The sequence below is a fragment of the Manis javanica genome, chromosome 4 (genome assembly GCF_040802235.1).
Source record: "Manis javanica isolate MJ-LG chromosome 4, MJ_LKY, whole genome shotgun sequence".
Classification (NCBI taxonomy): domain Eukaryota; kingdom Metazoa; phylum Chordata; class Mammalia; order Pholidota; family Manidae; genus Manis; species Manis javanica.
The window spans coordinates 150,754,525-150,782,048 of NC_133159.1; the positions used below are offsets into that span (position 1 = coordinate 150,754,525).

A 27,524-nucleotide genomic window follows, 5' to 3' on the forward strand; every position below is an offset into this window, starting at 1 on the left:
GCTAACATAAACTTAATGGTGAAAGATGGAATGCTTTCCTCCTAAAATTGGGGACAAGCAAGTATATCCTCTCTTTTTCAATATAATGCTAGAACTTCTAGCCAGGCAAGAAGAGGAAAGAAAAGGCATACAGACTGGAAGTGAATAAATAAAACTATCCTTATTTACAGATGACATGATTGCCTACATAGAGAATCCCAAGGAATCAATGCACACCAAAAACCCTTCTAGAATTAATAATTTAGTTCAGTAAGGTTGCAGGATATGAGATAAACATATTAAAAATGAATTGTAGTTCCATATAATAGGGAACACATGCACACCAAAATATAATTTCATTTACAATTGCTTTAAAAAGTAGGTATAAATCTAATAACACATGTATAGGATTTATATGCTGAAAACCACACAATGCTGATGAAAGAAATCAAAGATCCATGTAAATGGACAGTTCATACCATGCTCAAAGATTGGAAGGCTCAACATAGTAAAGATAGCAATTAGTCCTCCCACAAAAAATTAAATATATAGATGGATATTCAGGAACTAGAGTAAAGGTAAAAGAACTAGAATAGCTAAAACAATTTTGATAAAGCACAAACAAAGTGGATAGAATTCATTGTGTGATTTTTAGACTTACTGTATAACTACAGTGATGAGGACTGTGTGGTCACAGAGAACAGAAATAAATCTGCACAAATATGCCTAACTGATTTTTACAAAGGTGCAAAAGCAATTCAATGGAGGAAACATAGACTTTTCAACAACGGTGCTGAAGTAACTGGATATCCAGCAGCAAAGAAAATAAACCTTGCAGTAAGTCTCACACCTTATCCAAAAATTAACTCAAAATGGACCATTGTCATAAATACAAAGCATAAAACATTGGGGGATGGCGAAGTAGAAAATTTGGAATACAGTGCTAGGCGAAGAGTTATTTGATTTGAGACTAAGAGCATGACCCATAAAATTAAAAAGAAGCAAGAAACCCAAGTACAACATGGATAAGAGACTGGAAGAGAAATTTCACTAAAGAAGATAACAGGCAAAGACACAGAAAGATACTCAACAGTATTAGACATTAAAGAAATGCAGATTAATACCACAGTGAAATATCACTACATACCCCTTCAGAATGACTAAAATAAAAAATATCAGCAATGCCAAGGATATGGAGAAATTGGATCACTTCATACATTGCTAGTGGGAATGCAAAAGGGTACAGCCATTCTGGAAAACAGTTTAGCAATTTCTTACAAAACTAAACATGTAGCTATCATATGACCCAGCAATTGCAATCCTGGGCATTTATCCCAGAGAAATGAGAACTTGCATTCACATAAAAACCTGTAAATAAATGTTTATGTCAGCTTTATTTGTCATAGCTCTAAACTGGCAACTGTCCTTATATCCTTCAACAGGTGAATGCTTAAAATGCCATGAAACGAATCATTGATATACACACCGACCTGGATGAATCTCCAGGTTGCTGAGGGAAGAAAGCCAATGCCAAGGGTTACATACTTTATGATTTCACCCATATAACATTCTTGAAATGACAAAATTAGAGAAATGGAAAACAGTGGAGGGGGGGTTCTATAACAGAGCAACAGAAAAGATAATGGTGATGATGGAATTATTCTGTATTTTGAGACTCATCAATGTCAATATCCTGGTTTCACAGGGGGAAATTGGGTAAAGAGTACCTGGGATCTCTCTGTATTATTTTCTACAACTGCATATGAATGTATAATTATCTCATATTAAAAGGTTTAATTTAAAAGAAGAAAGCAAAGAGAAGCATACAATATAAATTGATCTGCTTCTTGCTCTTTATATCATATCCTAGACACCATTCCATGATAATGTATTTGGAAGTACTTCATAGGGATTAATTGAATAAATGATACATTCATACGGTGGAATTCCATATAGTGTTCTATGGATGTACACTAATTTTATTCAGTTAAATCCATGTTGATGGACATTTACTTTGTTTCTTGTTGTTTGCTATCACAATGTTTCAATAAACATTGCACAGGATTATTTGCACATAGTCTTAGTCTATTTGTAGAGTAAGTGATTAGACTTGGAACTGCTGGGTCAAAGAATACATGGATTTATAATTTAGACAAATATTGCCAAATGACCCTATAGAGACCTCTTAGACCCTAAATGGGTCTTGACTCCCCTCCCCCAAGAAAAATCCTCTCCACCGATTTTTGCAATCATGAACATTACAAAATAAATAAGCACACAGAATTAGGAACCTACTACTCAGCCTTATTAATGTAATGTTAGCACTTTGATTCTTAAATTAGATCCAATTTAATCACATTAGATCTGACTCTTGGATTTATAGTTTAGATTCACTGTTTTTTCCTCACTTGAGGTAACCATAGTAGGGGAAATGGGAGTATTTTACTTATTTGCAGAAAGGAAACAAAAAATAGACAGGCAAGCACTGAGAAGCTATCCACTGCTTAGGTAACTTTCCATGTTTTGGAGAAGCGTTTTCAGACTGGGGATAGACAGACCCTGAGGAGTACTCAAATCGGCTTGAGCACTTCCTAAACACAGGCCTGTGTGGTTTTAAGAGAATTTAGTTCCAGATCTCCTTTTCTCACTTAGATTCCTTCCTAGACCTACCCGAGAATGTGCCTGTGTTTCTATTCTCCCAAAAGAAATGTATCTTTTTCTCCCTTCTGCCCCATCTACACAGCCTCACTAGCACCTGCTACTATACTTGCTTATTTGTTTCTACCAGACATTTTTTAATTTACGTTAACTTTAGGGGAAAATGTAGTGGATTCTGCTGTAAATAATGCACACAACAATGACTATTGATACACAAAAATCTAGTATCCTGAACTTGAAAAAACTGCTTCATTTTATTAACTCCTCTTAGATTTCTTATGCCCTTTCAGTTCCATCAGTTGCTTATTTATAAGATAATTGATTTCATCTACCAGATTAAATTGCTAGTACATCTGGATATAATAGTTCATAAATGTCTGTCTCTCTGGCCATCTGCCATGAATATACAATCCTTTTTATGGAATTGTCATTTTCACCCCAGTTTCATCTAACTTTAGCTCCATAAACCTGAGCAAGTGGTGTAATCACTTAAGTTTTAATAGAGCTTTCCCAGATATTGAGAAAGTGAATGACTCTAATGACTGGGTAATTATTGATCCTACCTGAATTGGTGGCTGATGGAGTACTGAAAATAATTTTTTTTAAAGAACGCTCTTTAGGTGATTTTAGCATGTTACTTGGAAGGAGTTTAAGGAATTGACTAACATTGCCAATAAAATAAGTCCTTCCATTCTTATGTACTTATATAAAGGAACATGTTTTCTCAGGACTTTATATCTATAAAAACACAAGTAGGTCCATAATTGATGTGGACCCCCGTATCATTTAGCAATGTTCACCAACGGACTTTGATTCACTACACATACACAAACACACACACACAAAGCTCCATGTATTTCATAAATAGATATGTTTCCATGTCTATTTTATTTTCCCTATTTGCTAATTATGTAACAAAATGTGTGATGTTTTATGTTATTTTGATCAATTGTGTACCACTAATAATAGTAATGATAACTCAATCAGAAGACCTAGAGCATTAGGGTCTCAGGAAAATAACAGAAAAAAAATTTTTTTTCAGTGTATCTATTGACTACAAAGTATTAGCTACTTACTAGTCCACTGACCTGGGGAAGTTACTCAACCTCTCTGAACTTTGGGCTTTTTAAAAATCATCAAAATGGGAATAATAGTTCATAATTCATATCTTTTTAAGGAAAACTAAAAAAAATTCTTATGAGGGAGAATGAAATGGAATTTTAATGATGTAAAATTTCTGACTTATTTACCTAGAGGCTTATTTTTAAATTTTATTTTATGGCTAGTGGTGGTATTAAACTACTAAGATATTCCACTGGATACATTTAAAAAAGTGATTATAAAATATCGATATTTACAATACACTAGGAATTACATCTTTTCCGACTTTTTTAAAGATAATTTTTTTGTCAAAGCATAGTTGACATTAAATATTATATTGGTTTCAGGTATACAACAGTGGTTCGACAATATATATTACAAAATGCTCATCATGATAAGTGTACTGTGTGTCACCATACAAAGGTATTATAATATTTTTTACTGTATCCCCTAAGTTGTACATTTCATCCCCATAACTTATTTTATAATTGGAAATTTGTATCTCTTTATCTCCTTCACCTATTTCGTCTGTCCCTCCACCCTCACTTCCAACCGCTTATGATGAAAAATTTTGTCAACTAAGTATATTGGGAGTTACTGATTTTTCACATTCTTTTATGTATGTGAGCACGTATCTTAGAAGACCACTGGTGAGAATTGCTTGTTTATCCATACAGTTACCGATCCTACGCAGCGCTCAGGAGGAAAGGGATGAAGCCCTTGCATCTGTACTATACTTTCCCTAGCCCTGTCAACAGAACCGAACCATCCCCGCTCCGCGTTCTTGCCCTTCACTAAGCCTGTAGTAGCCACTTGCTACCAATAGGTGGCACACGTTAAAGGTTCCAGGGGGCGGGCCGGCGGAGCGCGCGTCTCTGAAGCTCTGTGGTGCCTCGCGACTTCCGCTGAGCGAGGAGCAAGATGGCAGCCTCCGAGACGGTCAGGCTGCGGCTTCAGTTTGATTATCCACCACCAGCCACTCCGCACTGCACGGCCTTCTGGCTTCTGGTCGACCTGAACAGATGCCGAGTAGTCACGGATCTCATCAGTCTCATCCGCCAGCGCTTCGGCTTCAGTTCTGGGGCCCTCTTGGGCCTCTATTTGGAGGGGGGGCTCTTGCCCCCCACCGAGAGCGCGCGCCTGGTGCGAGACAACGACTGCCTCAGGTGCGCGCGGGCCGGGTGAGGCGGCGGGCCTCCGGAAACCGGGGTCCGTGGGGGCCGGCGCGGGGATGGGGTGGGGATGTCAAACTGCACAGAAGTGAACCTCGGAGATTCTGATTGGTCTAGTCGGCTGTGGAGCTCAGGAATCTACACTGGAGCGAGCATCTGATACCAGGATGCTTCTGATGCAGGTGGTTGGTGGACCAAAGGTGGAAAAACCCAGATCTTGTGTGAGCAGGGCCCGTGTTTATTTGAGCTTTGATTTAGCAAATGCTCACTTAGCCAGGCACTGCAGGGTCAGGTGCAGGAGACCCAAGCAAACAGAGGGCTGTCATGTTTTTTTTCATAAAGGTGCAGCTTTTCTAACAGTGCTGCTGCAGTATTTCCTGGGACTTCTGGTGGGTGTCATTCTGTGTTTCACATGGGCGTTTTGTGGTTCACTTAAATAGGTGTTTGGGATCTCTTGGGGTATAAGAACATGTGCCCAATTATATATAACAGCAATAAATGTCTTACTCATATCAAGGTCATTTTCATATATTTCATTTGCTGCTGTCTTCAGTTAACCAAGATACCATTCATATCCGCGTCTCTGTTCCAGAGCCCTATCTGTGAATTCAGTAAATTCACATGGTAACTATATAAAAATATAGTTGGAAATGTCACTATATAAGGTAATTAATTCACTGTCAAATCAGGTAAAGGGTGACCATTTTAAACTTAAAATAACCAATCTAAGGGTGTAAATATTTCTGAGTTCAACAAAAACAAGTTTGAGTCCATCACTTGCTCTTGGAATATTTTTTAAATGATTCGAGATGTGTATCGAGGAGCAGGTGTGGTAAGAATTGCTCATGTATGGTTGATTTGTCTCAATAAAATGGTAAAATATGATCACTTCAGTTTGGACTCATATTAGATTGATTTATTCAAGACTTTATTTTATTTTTCAGATCTCTTCCTTTATTTTTTAGATTAAAATATAGTTGATATACTTAGGACTTCTTTTTAAAGCTCCAGCTACAGTGGATAAATTCGAGTTGTGAACTGGCAGACTACTTCCTCTTGCTTGCACTTTGTTGAATATTCTTTTCCCTAGATCGTAAGGTTTCTTCAGAACATTAGGGACTTTTAATTTGGAACAATTACTACATCTTTGACTGTGTGTGTGTCTCTTAAAATCAGGAATACTACGATTTATTAATAATGTTTAGCTGCTTCTAATAACAATTTGAAGTAGTCCAAATTTCAGAAACAGTTCTTTCTCCTTTTCATCCTCTGTGACTAAATCTCCCCTCTCTCTGCAGTTCAGGGACTATTTAAATATTGCAGTTGTGAGGAATGCAGCCTCTCCTATGAAGTTTAGTTTTTTTTTTAGCTGCCCTTAAGTTTACTTTCTGAATTGTCCCCTGCGCAGTGAATTAATAACTTGTGACTAGCTAGCTGTCAGCATACTGCAGTTATACTTAAGTTAATGAATTGCTTGAGGATTGTAACTCTTTATAATGAAGTTAATGTCAAAAGCAAACTGTGAAAACTGGTAAAAGAAAAAAATACAGCAACTTGGCAGGAAGAATTTCTACTAAATGAGTCAAATGCACAATTGCATATGGAAAGAAATACTTCTGTAGCTGGCTACAGTGGTAAATGGGCCAAACCTTAGGAAACAATTGAAATTGTAAAATTGTTTTGTGTTTTTGCGGTTTCATGTTGCCAGTCATTCTGTCTTCCCCTGCCTCACTTTCCGTAGAGCTACAGAAGAAAAGTCTCTTTTCTCAAATGTACCTGACACTGTTGGAGCAGACCAAAATAAGTAGCTTTGTGCTTCTGTATATTATCTTCTTGTGTGATGCAGGCAGTCAGGCTGACTAATTATGCCAGGTTACGATGCTAAGTGCAGAATTTGGTTGAGAAAGGAGAGGTCACCATGGAACACAGGTGGCCAGGGAACTTCGGAGTACTTGGAAGGAGAGGTTGGAAAGGTTGGATGCTCCAGTATAGTTGTGGAGGCAAAAGCTAGCCTGACTTGGCAAAGCAACAAGTCTGATGAACAAAAGGATTCTGTTGGGTTTGCTGGGAGTATTGACAAAAGTGTAATGAGAAAGGGGGAGTCAGGTTGTCGGAGTACTGAGAAATGACCCCAGAAGCTGGAGAGGTAAGCTCCATGCCTGGCTGGCCTGGCCATTTCCCCATAGCGTATTCTCCTTAGCCCCCAGCATCTGATTTTCTCTGCTCCTAAGTTGCTGACAGTGGGTTCTTGACGGATGTCCCAACTCTCCTGAGAGGAAGAAATGCTCCCATTTGCTTGGAGCCCCTTTAATTGTTTGCTAGGGTCGCCGTAACAGCATACCACAGACATGGGGTGACTGAAACAACAGAAATTTCTTTCTCACAGCTCTGGAGGCCAGGAGTCTACGATTAAGATGTTGACAAATTTTGTTTTTTTCTGAGGTTGTAGATGGTGCCCTTCCCAATGTGTCTCGCATGACCTTTCCTCTGTACGCAAGCATTCCTGGTGTCTCTGTGTGTCCAAATTTCCTCTCTTACCAGGATACCAGTCAGATTGGATTGGGACCCACTTTAATGGTCTCATCTTAATTTTATCACTGGGTAAAGTCTGGGGGGACATAATTCATTGTATTAATAAAAATTAGAGCTAACATTTGGGTAGCACTTGTTCTAAGCCTGGCACTACTGTGAATATATGATAGCTCATTTGAGTACTATACTCATTATCACTACCCATTTTTACAGATGAAAAAGGCTGAGGTAATGATAATTTAAAAATTTAATTGAAGTGAGAGAAAGGATTTGAACCCAGACAGTCACTTTGGCCTTGGCAGGCGGTAGGTGGGAGTTCTCAGTGTGCATATAGTCTGTATTTCTTTTGATAGCATCCTAGAAGTAAAATTGAAGGTTTAAAGGAATTACCATGTTATTTTGATAATACCACTCAAGTTGCCCTGCCAAGAGTTTGTGTAAACAGTGGAGAGTCTGTTTAAAAATTTCTTGTAATCAAATCTCTCTCATCGCTAATCACACAGGTAACTCACATCTTTTTGTAAAAAGAAAGCTACATTTGTTGTCTGTGATCCAAGTAGAGAAATGAAGAACATTGCCAGGGAATGTATACACTCTGAAAGGGAAGGCAGAGCAGGCACAGGTGAACCATTTCTTGTTCTCCACATGGCATTTGTCTCTCAATCTTGGTATATTCCAAACCGAAATTATTCTCTTCTAGAATAGCAGATAGTGAGGCTTCAGCAATCACAGGTCATACCTCCATGCCAAATATCCACAGGGCCAGTGTCTTCAGAATGGGTGAGATGATGCCAAGGGTTGCATTTGAAAGCGTGGTGGTGTTCCGAGCTATTCTGAAAGGCAGGGTTCTGTGTATATTGGGTGCAGCACATCCTGCATTCCAGTGATTTAATAAACCACAATGACTGAACAGAGGGTCTTGTAACCATTTTCAAAATTTAATGGAAAGTTTGGTCCTAATATTGGTTGTCTCAGAATGGAAACTTGAATCATAACATTGCTACAAGTTAAAAACAAATTGATCAAGAATGTCAAGGACCAGCACCATATTCTGCAAGTTTCCCAATAGTTCTTAGGTTTACTGAATGCCAAACTAGCTCTTGCCAGTTAAGAATTACTTTATGTAAATTTAATGTCAAAAGGAGAAATAAAAAGAGAACTATAAACAGGTATTAAAATCTGTATCAAATTATATGCAGATGTGTTTGGAGGTAGAGCATACTGATGTCTCAACTTCTTTTGAAACACCAAAAAATAAGACAGATTGATAGTTATAGGCATGGATGAATGGATAGATATGTCATAAGAGAAGTATAGTAATGCTGATTACAGAATCTAAGTGATATGAATATCGCTGTAAATTCATTGTAAATTCTTTTAACTTCTATGTATGTTTGAAAAGTGTCATAACATTTTGGAAAATGTAATCAGTGGAAGAACTAAAATTAAACTATGAAATATGGCAAAGGAAAAGTAGGGGGGACTGGAGGTGAGCTAAATCCTTATTTTTCATTTTAGAGAGTCAGACATTGTCTAAATTTAATAAATCAATACATGTGTGTTCATGTTATTTAGAGCAATGGAGGTAACAGAGGTAAGCAAATAGAAACATTTAAAGAAATTATCTCTGAAATGAGATGAAGGTGTTGTATGCATTAAACTTGCCTTTCATAATAACCTAAAAAAAGGAAAAAAAAGAATTACTTCCGTGCTGCTATGTGCCGAGGTCCACAGCTGGGAATACAGGTAATATGTTTGTATAATTTAAACCCCTGATTTTTCAGAGCTTATTTTTCTCTTAATTGAACTGTGCTGTTGGTAGCTTTTATTTTACCTTGATTTGTATGTGTGTATTTGTGTATTCTGAAGAATAATTAAGGATTTTTTTTGACTACCACATTGAGATAAATCCATATGGCTATTACACCTTAAACATTTTGAAAGAGTACTTGTATCTTCTTATTCACTAATTGTACTTTTTTTTCCTAATTACTGGCATACATTTTTTTAATTTTTTAATTTTTTAAATTAAGGTATCATTGATACACACTTATGAAGGTTTCACAAGAAAAACAATGTGGTTACTACATTCACCCTTATTATTGAGTCCCCCATACCCCATTGCAGTCACTGTCCGTCAGCATAGTAAGATGTCACAGAGTCCCTATTTGTCTTCTCTGAGCTACACTGTCTTGCCCATGACACCCCCACACCATGTGCACCAATCATGTTACCCCACAATCTACTTCTCCCTCCCTCCCAACCTGCCCTTCCCGACCCTCCCCTTTGGTAACTGCTAGTCTGAGTCTGCTGCTGTTTTTTTCCTTCAGTTTTGCTTCATTGTTATACTCCACAAATGAGGGAAATCATTTGGTATTTGTCTTTCTCTGCCTGACTTATTTCACTGAGCATAATACCCTCTAGCTCCATCCATGTTGTTGTAAATGGTAGGATTTGTTTCTTTCTTATGGCTGAATAGTATTCCATTGTGTATATGTATCACATCTTCTTTATCCATTCATCTATTGATGAACACTTAGGTTGCTTTCATATCTTGGCTATTGTAAGTAGTGCTGCAGTAAACATAGGGGTGCATATGTCTTTTTGAATCTGAGATCTTGTTTCCTTTGGGTAAATTCCAAGGAGTGGAATTCCTGGGTGGAATGGTATTTCTATTTTTAGTTTTTTGAGGAACCTCCATATTGCTTTCCACAATGGTTGAAATAGTTTTCATTCCTACCAGCAGTGTAGGAGGGTTCTCCTTTCTCCACATCCTCACCAACATTTGTTGTTCCTAGTTTTTGATGTTGGCCATCCTAACTGGTGTGAGGTGATATGATACCTCATTGCGGTTTTAATTTACATTTCCCTGATAATTAGCAATGTGGAACATCTTTTCATGTGTCTGTTAGCCATCTGAATTTCTTCTTTATATCCTTTGTCCATTTTTAATCAGGTTATTTGCTTTTTGGGTGTTGAGGTATGTGAGTTCTTTATATATTTTGGATGTTAACCCCTTGTCGGAGATGTCATTTACAAATGTATTCTCCCATAATGTGGGATGCCTTTTTGTTCTGCTGATAGTGTCCTTTGCTGTACAGAAGCTTTTTAGTTTAATGTAGTTCCATTTGTTCATTTTTTTGGCAAGCTTTTTTATGCACCCACTGTGCTTGACATTGGGGAGACTCTCAGCTTTCCATCATAGGTCTGAACTTATTAGAAATAGCCAGCTGCCAGTTTATGGGGGAACAGAATTCCAAAATTCCTGATATAATTTTGTCTGAAACATGTATTAGCCAGGGTTCTCTAGAGAAACAGAAGCAACAGGATGTAGTATAGACATAGATGTATAGATGTAGTTTTAGATACAGATATGAGATTTATTATAAGGAACTGACTCATGTGATGATGGAGGCTGAAAGGTCCCAACATCTGTTGGCAACCTGAAGGCCTTGGAGAGCCAGTAATATAATTCCAAACCAAGTCCAAAAGCTTGAGAACCGGGAGAGTTGATAGCGTAAATTCCAGTCCTAGTCTAAGTCTGAAGGAAGGAAAAGACTGAAGTCTCAGCCCAAAGACAGTCAGCCATAGGGAGGGAATTCTCCTTTGTTCAGCCATTTTCTTCATTCAGGCTTCAATGGACAGGGTGAGGCCCATTCGCTGTGGGGCAGGCAGCCTGCTTTACGAAGTCTATCAATTCAAAGGTTAATATCATCCAGAAACACCCTCACAGACACACCCAGAACAATTTTTAAGCAAATATTTGGGTACCCCATGGCCTAATCAGGTTGACACATAAAATTAATAATCACAAAATGTCATGGAATTTTATGATGGCTGTCACCACTCCAGAGAACGTAAATTGTTCAGTATTTTCCTAAGTTTAAACAAAATAAAAATAAAATATGATATTACAAGAGTAGTGCACATTTAAAAATAAAAATGGATGCTTAGCATTATCACTGCTTGGGATAGGCAACATAATATAATGGAAAGATTATGAACTTTGAAATGAGACACTGAGGTTTGAATCCCATATCTGCATTTACTAGCTGTGGATCTTGAGCAAGTTACTTGTCTGAACTATAATTTTGTGATGTTTTCAAATGAAAGGTACTTCATGGTGATGTTGAGATGAGAGAAAATATGTAGAAAATGTTTGGAACACAGTAGTCAATCAAATCATTCATTTGAAAGTTGACCATAAATGATGCCATATTGACCATTTTGTTACAAACTTTTGGCCTTAAGTGGTTGGACATTTTTATCATTGACTAATGGCACTGACCATTTATAGTCATCATAGCACATAACTACATCTTGGAGACATGCCTGTGAATTACTCATTCTGGCTCTCTCTCATTCTTTTGATAGAGTTAAATTAGAAGAGCAAAGAGTTGCTGAGAATCCTGTGGGAGTCAGTAATGGTGACAGTACTCATTTATTACCTAGAAAAGCAAAGAAGCGGGCATTTGAGTTGGAGGAAGATGAAGAGGCTGAATTAGGTTACAGAAATTCAAAGAAGCATTGGAAGAGTCAAGAGAACAACAGTGAGACAATGTTGGATCTAGAACCAAAAGTTGTCACACATCAGAGTGTAAGGAAAAAAAACAAGAGGAAAAGCAAAGCTGCGTGGAATGTAGTGGATGGTGAAGAAGCGACCAAAAGAAAGGCACCCAAGAAAAAGGAGAAATGTGGATATAAAAAACAGACAAAGAATCCCAAGTCTTCTAAATCACAGACAGTGAAAGAATGGGCTGCCCAGAACTGTAGTTCCTCAAAAGGTTCCCCTGCTAGAAACAGCTTTGTTAAAGCCAGAAAGAAAGTTGGTGTGGGCATTCATGTAAAAGATAGTCCCAGTTACTCCTCAGAGTCTGAGTCTAATCATGAGTCCACCAGTGATGGGCTCAGCAGTGTCACTGTGGAGGTTGGAAATTCCTCAGAGAAAGTATCAGCAGAGTTATCAAAGGAAGGACCCTCTACAAAAAACACAACTGCAAACAAAGGGGCTACAAAAACTGACCTTAATGCTACTGCCATCAAGGGCCAGACAACCAGAACATCATCTTCTAGTTCAGAATCAGACGACCAATGTGTGACGTTAAAGAGCGCCCTGGAGCGTGCTGCAGATTTCCGAAAGACAGTAGGCCTCTTCACAGGCTGCCCAGGCCCAGGGCCGTCATCACAGCCTCCAAATACTGCTGGATGGAAGTACTCTGACTCAAAGGGTGGCAGACAGGCTCCTGGTCCTCCCAATGTGACTCTCCCCACCAGTTTGGGAAGAGGTTGGGGCAGAGGAGAGAACCTTCTTTCTTGGAAGGGAGCTAGGGGTCGGGGCATGCGGGGGAGAGGTCGAGGACGGGCACATGCTCTTTCCTCAGCTTTAAATAGAAACGCTGAATTTCAGAAGCAGCAGCAATTAAACGATATGGTAACAAACACATCTACTATTATTCAGGCAAGTATTTATTGTGAGTTTACCTCCTTCCTTTTCCATGGTGGTGTGTCTGGAGTTGATGTGATGGGTTCACGTTTTCCATCAGTAACAAAGTCCCATGGCTAATACTGTTTTTCAGAATCCAGTTGAGACACACAAAAAGGACTACAGTCTGTTACCGCTGTTAGCAGCTGCTCCTCAAGTTGGAGAAAAGATTGCATTTAAGGTATATTTTTAAAACAACAATTACAACAAAAAAGATTATCTTCCATCCAAACAAACTTAGTCATTAGCAGGGCAAATATATATGTGTGCATACACACACACACACACACACAGTTGATCCTTGAACAGCATTGGTTTTGAACTCTGGGTCCACTTATATGCAGATATTTTTCAATAAATACAATGGAAAATTTTTTGGAGATTTTAACATTTGAAAAAATATTTTTTTTAGCCTACTTTACAGTAAGAATATACTGTGTAATCCATACACCATACATAATTGTCTTAATTGTCTGCTTATGTTATCAGTAAGGCTTCTAATCAACAGTAGACTATTAAGTTTTTGGGGAGTCAAAAGTTATGTATGGATTTTTGACTACATGGGCAGGGGGGTTAATATCCATTGTTCAAGAGTCAACTGTATATATATATATATATAAATTATTCCCAGATCATATCTTATCTATTCTCTGCCTAGCATATAGTAGGTACCCAGTAATTGTTTAATTAATGAATAAAAATAGCTCAGCTTGGTGTCTGGAATATAGCAAGTGCTCAATAAAAATGCGTGTACATACATACATAGCATCAAAAAAGTTCCCCCAAACCAAAGACACCCTGCTCAAAACCAAACATACCTTTCCCACTGGAAGCCCTACACCACAAGTAGGGCTCCCAGAATGGTGGAGTGGGCACCTCAATGCTGCACATTTTTTCAGAGGTCGGGGAAAGGAGCTGCAAGGCTTGTGTATTTGTGGGCTTTTTCTTCTTTTTTAGCTTTTGGAACTAACATCTGATTATTCTCCTGATGTCTCTGACTACAAGGTAAGGCCATTTATTTAAAAATAACTAAGTGTCAGTATATTAAAGAAGCTAAAGTCATATTTAATACTAATATGGTAATAGAGTTTTTCAAATAATTTAAGTGTCATAAAGTAGAACATAAAAGCATTGCAAGAATATAAACTTTTTAATAGTATCATTGTGAAGTCTCCCAGTGTTATTTTCCTTTCACTTGGAAAGAATATAGAATGAGAATGATGAGTTTAATTTTTTTATTAATATTTTTCTAGTTAACTTAGATACACAAACTTACTGGAGTAACCTGTCCCCTGTGAACCTAAACTTTGAAAAGACATAATAAGTACCTCTCACCCAGAAATAAACTTGATTATTTTCATCATAGGAATCTATTTCATATATTGTTGAGTTACTGCTGGTTATTATGCTATAATATGGCTTCTTTTGCATTATCAGTTAACCAAAGGCAATTCACAAATATTATCTTTGGAATTTACTCACTTAATATCTGTATGGAACTTTGTATTAGCATCTGAGCTTTATTTATCACAGTTCAGTAAAGACTTGACTCAGTCAGTGGGATTATGTGTTTCCTTCCCTTTTTTACCCATTCAAAATTTTGTTGAAAATCTCAGTAAAATGCATACTTTCTTGTTTTGGTGTAATATACTGAATGTAAGCTCATTTTAAAGTGACAGTTGGGAATTTTAACATAGTAATAAAAAGTACACAGAGATTTGATTATGAGCTGATACTTTAGAAGGCTCTTAAAATCTTGGTAAGAACCTTTCCTCAAAAGCATGCTAGAAGAAAAATCTGTTCATGAAGGGATTTGGTAGGTTAGTTCTGGTAATTGGTGTTTTAACATATTTTTCATCATCTTAACTCCTTAATAGAGGTGACCTTATAATTTATCATCTAAATTATCTAAATCAGTGAAAAGGATTAATATTATATTAAAAATTATACTGGAAGGAAATGTAAACAGATCAGTCTTGGGTAAACCAAGATGTCTTGTCACCTTGTCATAGATAACTCATTTAATTATGTGATATATGAGGAAATGGAAATATAGAATTGTTATATCCCACAGCCTCTGCAAATTGTGAGTATTGATGATACTAATTTTTTTGGTATTATTAATATACACTTATATGAACAACATTGTGGTTCCTAGATTCCCCCCATTATCAAGTCCCCACCACATACTCTATTACAGTCACTGTCCATCAGTGTAGTAAGATGCTATAGAATCACTACTTGTCTTCTCTGTGCTGTACTGCCTTCCCTGTGACCCCTGCTACATTATGTGTGCTAATCGTAATGCCCCTTTTACCCCTTATACCTCCCTTCCTACCCATTCTCCTCAGTCTCTTTCCCTTTGGTGATTGTTAGACCATTCCTGAGTTCTGTGAGTCTGCTGCTCTTTTCTTCCTTCAGTTTTGCTTAATTGTTATACTCCACAAATGAGGGATATCATTTGGTATTTGTCTTTCTCTGCCTGACTTATTTCACTGAGTATAATACCCTCTAGCTCCATCCATGTTGTTGGAAATGGTAGGATTTGTTTTGTTCTTATGGCTGAATAATATTCCATTGTGTATATGTACAACATCTTCTTTATCCATTCATCTACTGATAGACACTAAGGTTGCTTCCATCTCTTGACTATTGTAAATAGAGCAGCAATAAACGTAAGGGTGCCTATGTCTTTTTCAAACTGGGCTCCTGCATTCTTACCATAAATTCATAGGGGTGGAATTCCTGGGTCAAATGGTATTTCTATTTTCAGTTTTTTGAGGAACCTCCATACTGCTTTCCACAATGGTTGAACTAGCTTACATTCCCACCAGCAGTGTAGGAGGGTTCCCCTTTCTCCACATCTTTGCCAACATTTGTTGTTGTTTGTCTTTTGAATGTTGGCCATCCTAACTGGTGTGAGGTGTTATCTCGTGGTTTTAATTTGCATTTCTCTGATGATTAGGGATGTGGAACATCTTTTCATGTGCCTGTTGGTCATCTGAATTTCTTTGGAAAAGTGTCTGTTCAGATCCTCTGCCCATTTTTTAATTGGCTTATTTGCTTTTTGTTTGTTCAGGTACATGAGCTCTTTGTATAATTTGGATGTCAACCCCATATCAGATGTGCCATTTATGAATTTATTCTTCCATACTGTAGGATGCCTTTTTTTTCTACTGATAGTGTCCTTTGCTGAACAGAAGCTTTTTAGTTTGATATAGTACCACTTGGTCATTTTTGCTTTTGTTTCCCTTGCCCAGGGAGATATGTTCATGAAGAAGTTGCTTGCTCATGTTTACATTCAAGAGAGTTTTGCCTATATTTTCTTCTAAGAGTTTTATGGTTTCATGACTTACATTCAGATCTTTGATCCATTTTGAGTTTACTTTTGTATATGGAGTTAGACAGTAATCCAGTTTCATTCTCTTACATGTAGATGTCCAGTTTTACCAACATCAGCAGTTTGAAGAGGCTGTCATTTCCCCATTGTATGTCCATGGCTCCTGTATCATATATTAATTGACCATATGTTTGGGTTTATATCTGGACTCTATTCTGTTCCACAGGTCTATGAGTCTGTTCTTGTGCCAGTACCAAATTGTCTTGATTACTGTGGCTTTGTAGTAGAGCTTAAAGTTGGAAAGTGAGATCCCCACTGCTTTATTCTTCACCTCAGGATTGCTTTGGCTATTTGGGGCTTTTTGTGGTTCCATATGAATTTTAGAACTACTTGTTGCAGTTTGTTGAAGTGTGCTGTCGGTATTTTGATAGGGATTGCATTGAATCTGTAGATTGCTTTAGGCAGGATGGCCATTTTTTTTTTTTTGGTATCGTTAATGTACAATTACTTGAACAACATTGTGGTTACTAGACTCCCCCTATTATCAAGTCACCTCCACATACCCCATTACAGCTGTCCATCAGCATAGTAATATGCTCTAGAATCATTACTTGTCTTCTCTGTATATACTGCCTTTCCCCTGTTCCGCCCCCTTGCTACATTATGTGTGCTAATTGTAATGCCCCCTTTTCCCCCTTATCCCTCCCTTCCCACCCATCCTCCCCAGTCCCTTTCCCTTTGGTAACTGTTAGTCCATATGTGTGCTAATTGTAATGCCCCCTTTCCCCCTTATCCCTCCCTTCCCACCCATCCTCCCCAGTCCCTTTCCCTTTGGTAACTGTTAGTCCATTCTTGGGTTCTGTGAGTCTGCTGCTGTTTTGTTCCTTCAGTTTTTGCTTTGTTCTTATACTCCGCAGATGAGTGAAATCATTTGATACTTGTCTTTCTCCACCTGCTTATTTCACTGAGCATAATACCCTCTAGCTCCATCCATGTTGTTGCAAATGGTAGGGTTTGTTTTCTTCTTATGGCTGAATAATATTCCATTGTATATATGTACCACATCTTCTTTATTCATTCATCTACTGATGGACACTTAGGTTGCTTCCATTTCTTGGCTATTGTAAATAGTGCTGTGATAAACATAGGGGTGCATATGTCTTTTTCAAACTGGGCTCCTGCATTCTTAGGGTAAATTCCTAGGAGTGGAATTCCTGGGTCAAATGGTATTTCTATTTTGAGTTTTTTGAGGAACCTCCATACTACTTTCTACAATGGTTGAACCTATTTACATTCCCACCAGCAGTGTAGAAGGGTTCCCCTTTCTCCACATCCTCGCCAACATTTGTTGTTGTCTGTCTTTTGGATGTTGGCCATCCTAACTGGTGTGAGGTGATATCTCATTGTGATTTTAATTTGCATTTCCCTTATGATTAGGGATGTGGAGCATCTTTTCATGTGCCTGTTGGCCATCTGTATTTCTTCTTTGGAGAAGTGTCTGTTCAGCTCCTCTGCCCATTTTTTAATTGGGTTATTTGCTTTTTGTTTGTTGAGATGCGTGAGCTTTTTATATAATTTGGATGTCAACCCCTTATAGGGTATGTCATTTATGAATATATTCTCCCATACTGTAGGATATCATTTTGTTCTACTAATGGAGTCCTTTGCTGTACAGAAGCTTTTTAGTTTGACATAGGCCCACTTGCTCATTTTTGCTTTTGTTTCCCTTGCCCGGGGAGATACGTTCATGAAAAAGTTGCTCATGTTTATGTCCAAGAGATTTTTGCCTATGTTTTTTTCTAAGACTTTTATGGTTTCATGACTTACATTCAGGTCTTTGATCCATTTTGAGTTTACTTTTGTGTATGGGGTTAGACAATGATCCAGTTTCAATCTCTTACATGTAGCTGTCCAGTTTTGCCAACACCAGCTGTTGAAGAGGCTGTCATTTCCCCATTGTATATCTATGGCTCCTTTATCATATATTAATTGACGATATATGCTTGGGTTTATATCTGGGCTCTTTATTCCTTTCCACTGGTCTATGGGTCTGTTCTTGTGCCAGTACCAAATTGTCTTGATTACTGTGGCTTCGTAGTAGAGCTTGAAGTCAGGGAGCATAATTCCCCCTGCTTTATTCTTCTCAGAATTGCTTTGGCTCTTCTGGGTCTTTTGTCGTTCCATATGAATGTTAGAACTATTTGCTCTATTACATTGAAGAATGCTGTAGGTGTTTTGATAGGTATTGCATTGAATCTGTAGATTGCTTTAGGCAAGATGGCCGTTTTGACCATATTAATTCTTCCTAGCCAAGAGCATGGGATGAATTTCCATTTATTAGTATCCTCTTTAATTTCTCTTAGGAGTGTCTTGTAATTTTCAGGGCATAGGTCTTTCACTTCCTTAATTAGATTTATTCCTAGATATTTCATTCTTTTTGATGCAATTGTGAATGGAATTGTTTTCCCGATTTGTCTTTCTGCTAGTTTATCATTAGTGTATAGGAATGCCACAGATTTCTGTGTATGAATTTTGTATCCCGCAACTTTGCTGAATTCAGGTATAGTTCTAGTAGTTTTGGAGTGGATTCTTTAGGGCTTTTAACATACTGCATCATGTCATCTGCAAGCAGTGATAGTTTGTCTTCTTCCTTACCAATCTGGATGCCTTTTTTTTCTTTGTGTTGTCTGATTGCCATGGCTAGGACCTCCAGTACTACGTTGAATAAAAGCAGAGAGAGTGGGCATCCTTGTTTTGTTCCCGATTTTAGAGGAAAAGCTTTCAGCTTCTCACTGTTAAGTATGATGTTGGCTATAGGTTTGTCATATATGGCCTTTATTATGTTGAGGTACTTTCCCTCTGTGCCCATTTTGTTGAGAGTTTTTATAATGAATGGATGTTGAATTTTGTCAAATGCTTTTTCAGCATCTATGGAGATGATCATGTAGTTTTTGTCCTTCTTTTGTTCATATGGTGGATGATGTTGATGGATTTTTGAATGTTGTACCATCCTTGCATCCCTGGAATAGGTCCTACTTGGTCATGATGGATGATCTTTTTGATGTATTTTTGAATTCAGTTTGCTAATATTTTGTTGAGTATTTTTGCATCTATGTTCATCATGGATATTGGTCTATAATTTTCTTTTTTTGTGGTGTGTTTGCTTGGTTTTGGTATTAGAGTGATGCTGGCCTCATAGAATGAGTTTGGAAGTATTCCCTCTTCTCTTTGGAAAACTTTAAGGAGAATGGGTATTATGTCTTCTCTAAATGTCTGAGAAAATTCAGCAGTGAATCCATCTGGTCCAGGAGTTTTGTTCTTGGGTAGTTTTTTGATTACCGATTCAATTTCATTGCTGGTAATTGGTCTGTTCAGATTATCTGTTTCTTCCTGGGTCGTCTTGGAAGGTTGTATTTTTCTAGAAAGTTGTCCATTTCGTCTAGGTTATCCAGCTTGTTAGTATATAGATTTTCATAGTATTCTCTAATAATTCTTTGTATTTCTGTGGTGTCCGTCATGATTTTTCCTTTCTCATTTCTGATTCTGTTTGTGTGTGTAGATTCTCTTTTTTTCTTAATAAGTCTGGCTAGTGGTTTATCTATTTTATTTTCTCGAAGAACCAGCTCTTGGTTTCATTAATTTTTTCTATAGTTTTATTGTTCTCAATTTTATTTATTTCTTCTCTGATCTTTATTATGTCCCTCCTTCTGCTGACTTTTGGCTTCATTTGTTCTTCTTTTTCCAGTTTCAGTAATTGTCAATTTTGACTATTAATTTGGGATTGTTCTTCCTTCTTTAAATAGGCCTGGATTGCTGTATACTTTCCGCTTAGCACGGCCTTGACTGTGTCCCACAGATTTTGTGGTGTTGAATTATTGTTGTCTTTGGCTCCATATATTGCTTGATCTCTGTTTTTATTTGGTCATTTATCCATTGGTTATTTAGGACCATGTTGTTAAGCCTCCATATGTTTGTGAGCCTTTTTATTTTCTTTGTACAATTTATTTCTAGTTTTATACCTTTGTGATCTGAGAAGTTGGCTGGTACAATTTCAGTCTTTTTGAATTTACTGAGGCTCTTTTTGTGGTCTAATATGTGGACTATTCTGGAAAATGTTCTGTGGGCACTTGAAAAGAATGTGTATCCTGTTGTTTTTGGGTGGAGAGTTCTGTAGATGTATGTTACCTCCATCTGTTCTAATGTGTTGTTCAATGCCTCTCTCTCCTTACTTATTTTCTGTCTGGTTGATCTGTCCTTCAGAGTGAGTGGAGTGATGAAGTCTCCTAGAATGAATACATTACATTCTATTTCTCCTTTTAATTCTGTTAGCATTTGTTTCACATATGTAGGTGCTCCTCTGTTGTATAGATATTTATAATGGTTATATCCTCTTGTTGGATTGACCCCTTTATTATTATGTAATGTCCTTCTTTGTCTCTTGTGGCTTTCTTTGTTTTGAAGTCTATTTTTTCTGATACCAGTACTGCCAGACCTGCTTTTTTCTCCCTATTAGTTCTATGAAATACCTTTTTTCATACCTTCATTTTTAGTCTGTGTATGTCTTTGGGTTTGAAGTGAGTCACTTGTAGGCAGCATATAGTTGGGTCTTGGTTTTTTATCCATTCAGTGACTCTCTGTCTTTTGATTGGTGCATTTAGATCATTTATATTTAGGGTGATTATTGATAGGTATGTACTTATTGCCATTGCAGGCTTTAGATTCATGATTACCAAAGGCTCAAGGTTAGCTTCCTTACTATCTAAGAGTCTACCTTAACTCACTTAATATGCTGTTACAAACACAATCTAAAGGTTCTTTTTTTTTTCCCCCTCCTTTTTTTCCTCCTCCATTGTTTATGTATTAGGTATCATATTCTGTACTCTTTGTCTGTCCCTTTTTATTACCTCTGTTCACAGCTATTTAACCTTAGGAACACTTCCATCTATAGCAGTTCCTCCAAAATACACTGTAGAGATGGTTTGTTGGAGGTAAATTCTCTCAGCTTTTGCTTATCTAGAAATTGTTTAATCCCTCCTTCAAATTTAAATGATAATGTTGCCAGATAAAGTATTTTTGGTTTGAGGCCCTTCTGCTTCATTGCATTAAATATATCATGCCACTCCCTTCTGGCGTGTAAGGTTTCTACTGAGAAGTCTGATGATCTGATTGGTTTTCCTTTGTATGTGTTCTTATTTCTCTGGCTGCTTTTAATAGTCTGTCCTTATCCTTGATCTTTGCCATTTTAATTATTGTATGTCTTGGTGTTAATCCTCGTTGGGTCTCTTGTGTTGGGAGATCTGTGTACCTCCATGGCCTGAGAGACTTATCTCCTTCCCCAGATTCGGGAATTTTTCAGCAGTTACTTCCTCAGAGATACTTTCTATCTCCTCTTCTCTCTCTTCTTCTGTTACCCCTATAATACAAATATTGTTCCGTTTGGATTGGTCGCACAGTTCTCTCAGTATTCTTTCATTCTTAGAGATCCTTTTTTCTCTCGGTGCCTCAGCTTCTTTGTATTCCTCTTCCCTAATTTCTATTTCATTTATCATCTCCTCCACTGTATCTAATCTGCTTTTAATACCATCCATTGTGTTCTTCAACGATTGGATCTCCCTTCTAAATTCATTCCTAAGATCTTGAATATTTTTCTGTACCTCCATGAGCATGTTAATGATTTTTATTTTGAAATCTCTTTTAGGAAGATTCATGAGGTCGATTTCATTTGACTCTTTCTCAGGTGTATTCATCATTTTGTCTTGAACCAGGTTCCTTTGACATTTCATAATTTGTCTGTGATGCCCTCTACTGCCCAGAAACACTACTCCCTTGAGTTGCTCAGCCCCTGGATCGATGTTGGAGGTTGCAGGGGAATGGTGTTAGTGCTTGGGGGGAGGAAAGAGCTGTTCCCTGCTTCCTGGCTGCTATGCCTGTCTCCACTGCCAGAACTACTGGGCTGAACACACAGGTATAAGCCTCTATGCTTTGTGTTTGTAGCTTCCGTAGGCGGGGCTTCCCTCTGGCTGCCTTGATGCCAGGGCAGGGGTTGCCTGTTTTCGAGCCTGAGCCAGGTGCAGGCTAGCCGACAGGAAGATACAGCAGGCTTCATATCATGGTGGGAGTCCTTGGAGCTGCGTAGCCAGCCAGGGGGATGGAGCACCTGAAGATCATTTAAGCTCCCAACCTGCTGGGCAGAGTGCACCCAAACAACTTTGTCTACGTGTCTTTTCTCCTGAGCAGTTAGCTCTCTGCAATCCTTGCCCCTTTAGCAGCCCTCTCACTTTTAGGAAGTCTCTTAGACTGCCCACCCAGATTAGCCGGATATGAATCCCTGTTTTCCACAAGCAGCTGGAATCTCTGTCTCTCCAGGTATTCTGCCTGTCTTAGCTTTCCAACCCCACTAAATCACCAGAGCACCATGCAATGTTGGTTCATGTTCCCAGAGCAGATCTCCAGGGCTAGGTGTTCAGCAGTTCCAGGCCTCCACTCCCTCCCCACTCCGTTTCTCTTTCTCTTTCTCCCACCAGTGAGCTGGGGTGAGGGAAGGGCTTGGGTCCCACTGGGCCACAGCTTTGGTATGTTACCCTGGTCTGTGAGGTATGCTCTTTTCTCCAGGTGTATGTAGTCTGATGCAGCCTTCTTTCCTGTTGCTCTTTGAGGATTAGTTGTATTAATTATATTTTCATATTACATGTGGTTTTAGGAGGAGGTCTCTGACTTCTCATGTCACCATCTTTAATCTTGTCCATGATACTGATTTTTTAAAAAATTTTTGTTGAGAGGGTAGGGATACTTTTAGCTGCCTAATATATGTTAGAGATGGACTTTCCAAGGAGTTGTACTAATTCTTTTTTTGTTATCATTAATCTACAATTACGTGAGCAACATTATGGTTACTAGACTTTCCCCATCATCAAGTCCCCACCACATACCCCATTACAATCACTGTCCATCAGCGTAGTAAGATGCTATAGAATCACTACTTGTCTTCTCTGTGTTGTACAGCCCTCCCCGTGCCCTCCCCTACATTATGTCTGCTAATTGTAATTCCCCTTTTCCCTCCCTTTTCCCCCTTATCCCTCCCTTCCCATGATACTGATTTTTTAAAACACATATTCAATGGGTGTTGGTCCTCATAGTTATTACCTTGGAAACCTGTTTGCTTACTTTATTTCCTGATATTTTTAGACCTTCTTTGAAACTGTTTAAAAAACCATTTTTGAGAGTTGACTTATTTTTAATTTTTCTTGAGATAAAATTTGTATAACATAAAATTCATTCTGATGTTTTTAAAGTGTACAATTAAGTGGCTTTAGCATATGTTTAGTTTTATATGTTTTCAATACAGTGTGTCCCATGTTGATTTTTAACTTGGACTTTTATGTTTGAAAGGAAGGAAAAATATTAAGCCATAATTCAGAGACCCAGCAAGTAGACATAGAAATTCTTTCATCTTTACCTGGTGAGTCTTCTAGAAAACAATTTGGAAATTAAAGCTTCTCATGTCTGCATTGGTTTCTAAATAACTCTGCTAGCTCTTCAGTCCACCGATCACTACTGATTAACAGATGCCCATCATGATCAGTGACCAATCACATCACTTCTTTCAGAGTCTCTTGATGATTGGTCATTGCATCTGTTTACTCAGTCCCCTACACACAACAAAGTGGGTAGTTGTGCTGTCTCCTTGTCTCATTGGTAAACCCATGTGACATTTTACAAAAATGGGTAATGGAAATAGGGAATTGGTCAACAAAGATGAAAGCACAACAGAGAAACAGGGATAATACTGGAAGTGACATCCAAATCATGTTTAAGTGAAATTAGAGAAGAAATAGCTAACCAAGGGAATGTTGACACTCAGTTTATGGAACTTCTTGGCATAGATGCAGAAAGGGGTTATAAAGAAAGGGACAAAGATGTCACAGAAGTGACATCAGCCAAAAACTTCACAAAATTGTGAAATGAAACAAACTCTCAGAACTATTTTATGACATTAAAAGCTCAAAGGATTAAAATATTGAAAGCTGTTCTAGACTTAAAAAGAAATATAACAATGCTGCAAGGAGGGCATAGGGAAGATTTTCATTCTGTAGCATTTCATTCTCATGACAGGAAGGCTAGCAGTGTTCAAACTACCCTTGGTAAGTTGTTTACAAAAAAGTAGAATAATTCTCATTGTTTCTGTTGTTTTAAATTATTGTGTACTATATAAATATTAGTTTTACTCTTTTTTAATTTCCCTAAATGGTAAAGGTCTTAATGTTTTAACAAAAATTTTTAAAGTTTGTGAGACAATCATAATTTCCCCCACTGATTATCAAGATTGCTTTGCGTGATTTAACCTTGCTTTGCTTGCATGGTCATGTTTGTGGTCTGCGCCAATGTGCGAGGTGAGGGCTGCTGTATCACCAAGTAGTAAGTATGTGTAATTTCTGTTGGAGCAAGACATAGGAATTTTGCAGAATTCATATTACCTTCCCCTGTTGAAACATTATCAATTATTTTTGGGTATTGTCCTGTGGTTATTTTTTTCTGGGAGTACTAATAATGACAGTAGATCAAGCTCATTTTTTTTTTTCTGTGAGAGATAAATGTTAATCTTTATTGCAAACAAAAGTTTTTTTTTTTTATTAAGGTATCATTGATATATAATCTTATGAAGGTTTCACATGAGCAACGTTGTGGTTACAACATTCACCCATATTATCAAGTCCCCCTCACACCCCATTGCAGTCACTGTCCATCAGCATATTAAGATGCTATGGCAGCTCATTTCTTTTTGAAGAAGGGAAGATTGTCTCTGATAAATGGCCAAGAAGCTCCCTTCTGCTGGTGCAGGATTTCATAAGGGTCTTCTGTCACTGAGCACTCTGTATGTTTATGTGCATATCCCGCTTCCACATCAGTGGACAGTTTGTGGTGGTTTTCAAATGATGTAAATACCCTGTTGAGAAATATTTTCACTACTGGGAAATTACTTACTGTCTTTCCTCCCTGCCATCTGCTTTCAGCCATGAAAGAACCTGGGAAATTTGATTTGGTGTATCACAACGAAAACGGCACTGAGGTAGTGGAGTACGCTGTGACACAGGAGAAGAGGGTAGGCACGCTTCTCTTCTTGGGGTTGCTTGGTCATCCTTTCTCTACTGGTTACTGGTGGTCTGGAAGCTGACATTGCAGAGCCTATGTGACAAGACGCAGAAATAACAAACTCTTGTTTAAGTCTAGAATGGCATAAAAGCATAGTTAATTAAGGATTTCAGTAGAGAGTAGCATATTTTTAAGAACTTTTTATTGATGTATACATTTAGAAAGTGTGCATAAGTGTATATAGCTTGAATGATTTTCTCAAATGAATATATCCATGTAACCAGCACCCTGATGAAGAAATAGAACATTAACAGCCTCTCTGGAAATAAATCTCCATTATGTTTCTTTGCAGCCACAACTAGCCACCAGATGTTACCATGATTCTTAATGTATAACAAAATCTGAAGAATGACATAAAATGATGATTCTGTCTCTTGATTTTTCTTAAATCCTTAAACTGCCATTTTAGGGAGTATATCATTTATAGAGTTTTTTAAGCAGCCAGACTTCCAGAGTTGCTGGCAATGGCTGGCTCATTAGGCTATGCTAGTGTTGAAGTAAATAGACTTTATATTTAAGAAAATGCTTTCTCTTACGGTGTTTATAGTTGAAATGTTTTAGATATTATTCTGTAAGTTTCAGTCTTGCAAACTCTCATTTTACCTGAAGTGTAAAGAACCTGTAGAAACCCTAGCCAGACTGTATTATTTTTGCTTAGTCTTTAGGACAGATGACATACTTAGAGATTTGTTCCAAAGACACATTTTTAGGGTCTGTCGTAGGATCAACAGATTTGGCCCAGTCTCCTGTAATTCTTTATTTGCAACATATGCAGCCCCCACTTTTTTGTTGAAATGTGTTCTGGAAACTACATCGGAAAATTAAACGTAAAGCTTTCCTTTTCCATGCCTTTTACTGAACAGAGGCCTGAAGTAGAGCCTGTAATTACCTTTTTTGACACTAGATGGCCCTCATCATCCATATAGCCAAGTATCAGAGTTTGCTTTCCCTTGGTAAAATGCCTGTTTTTAGGCAGCACAGAGTAAGAACTACAGAGCTACACAAAAGGGCATCAGCAGCCTAGTGATAACCTTTTTGGACCATATCTGCTTCCAAAGAGGTCTGTGGGCCACGTGTCCACAGGGTCTTATTGGACAAATCCTCTTGCTTCTTGATAACTATTTACCCCATAGCCTCCCCCTTTCCCCCCAACCCTGCCCAACTCCTGCTTGAAATCAAAGATGTAAAGTTTCTATGTGAAGTTTAGTTGCATTCTAGGTAAACAAGTTCTCATACCCTTATTGAAGTCAGTTTAACTGGGACTTAAATTATTCCAGGCCTTCATTCTGTGCAAATGGAAATTTTCTTGACTGAAGTTTTTTAGTCACTAAAATCTATAGGACCTCCAGATGAAGTCTCTAAACTGAATACTTTGCATTTTTCCTCAGATCACTGTTTTTTGGAGAGAGTTGATTGATCCAAGACTGATTGTTGACTCTCCGAATAACCCATCAAGTTCAGAGCTTGCCTTAGTGTGACCTCTCCACCTGATAGTTTATAAACGTCTTGTTTGTAAAAGTGACTGTAACCTGAACTTTAAAAAAAAAAGATTTGAAAGGTGTATGCGTTTTGTTATCTTCACTTTACTGCATAGGAAAAAAATCTACCTCATGATTTAAAATAACATGGGTGTTGTTTTTGTAGACCTTCCCCCCAACCAGGTTTAATTTCAGTAACAAAATTTAAAACATGACATTCCCTGCAGGCATTGTTATAAACCAATGTGTATAATTTCTTCTCTTTTTTTATTTTTTTGACCATCAAGTAGCCATCGTCAGTAGGAGTTTATAATACCAAGTGCAAGAAAGTGCTGCATATCTTGTCTCAGTAAGTCTTATTAAGTAACATTTTAAACATGAAAGCATGTATATTTGACCTAATTTTTTAACATTTGAGTTGTTCTACTAAATGTGGAACATCTTAGAAATTTCAAGTATTTTATACGTGGAATTATCAGGAATTAACAAGTAGTTGAGTTTGTTGAAGTAATGAGTTAAGGAATCCTTTCACATTTTTCTCAACTTTAAAATTAAGGCTTCTCAGGGTCTGTGCAGATCAGTTGAGAATAAGACCTTATGTGTGTGCCTAGGGAAGAATGGGTGTCCCACTG

General features: G+C 37.7%; 1 protein-coding gene across 1 annotated transcript; it reads left to right on the top strand.

Moving 5' to 3' along the window:
- Positions 1-4,636: 4,636 nt before the first annotated feature.
- On the top strand, positions 4,637-26,975 carry COIL (coilin). Its single transcript, XM_073235401.1, has 7 exons — positions 4,637-4,904; positions 11,817-12,900; positions 13,019-13,105; positions 13,882-13,929; positions 23,654-23,723; positions 25,276-25,364; positions 26,803-26,975. The coding sequence occupies exons 1-7, from the start codon at positions 4,660-4,662 to the stop codon at positions 26,890-26,892; spliced, it is 1,713 nt and encodes a 570-aa protein (XP_073091502.1). The 5' UTR covers positions 4,637-4,659; the 3' UTR covers positions 26,893-26,975.
- Positions 26,976-27,524: the final 549 nt, after the last annotated feature.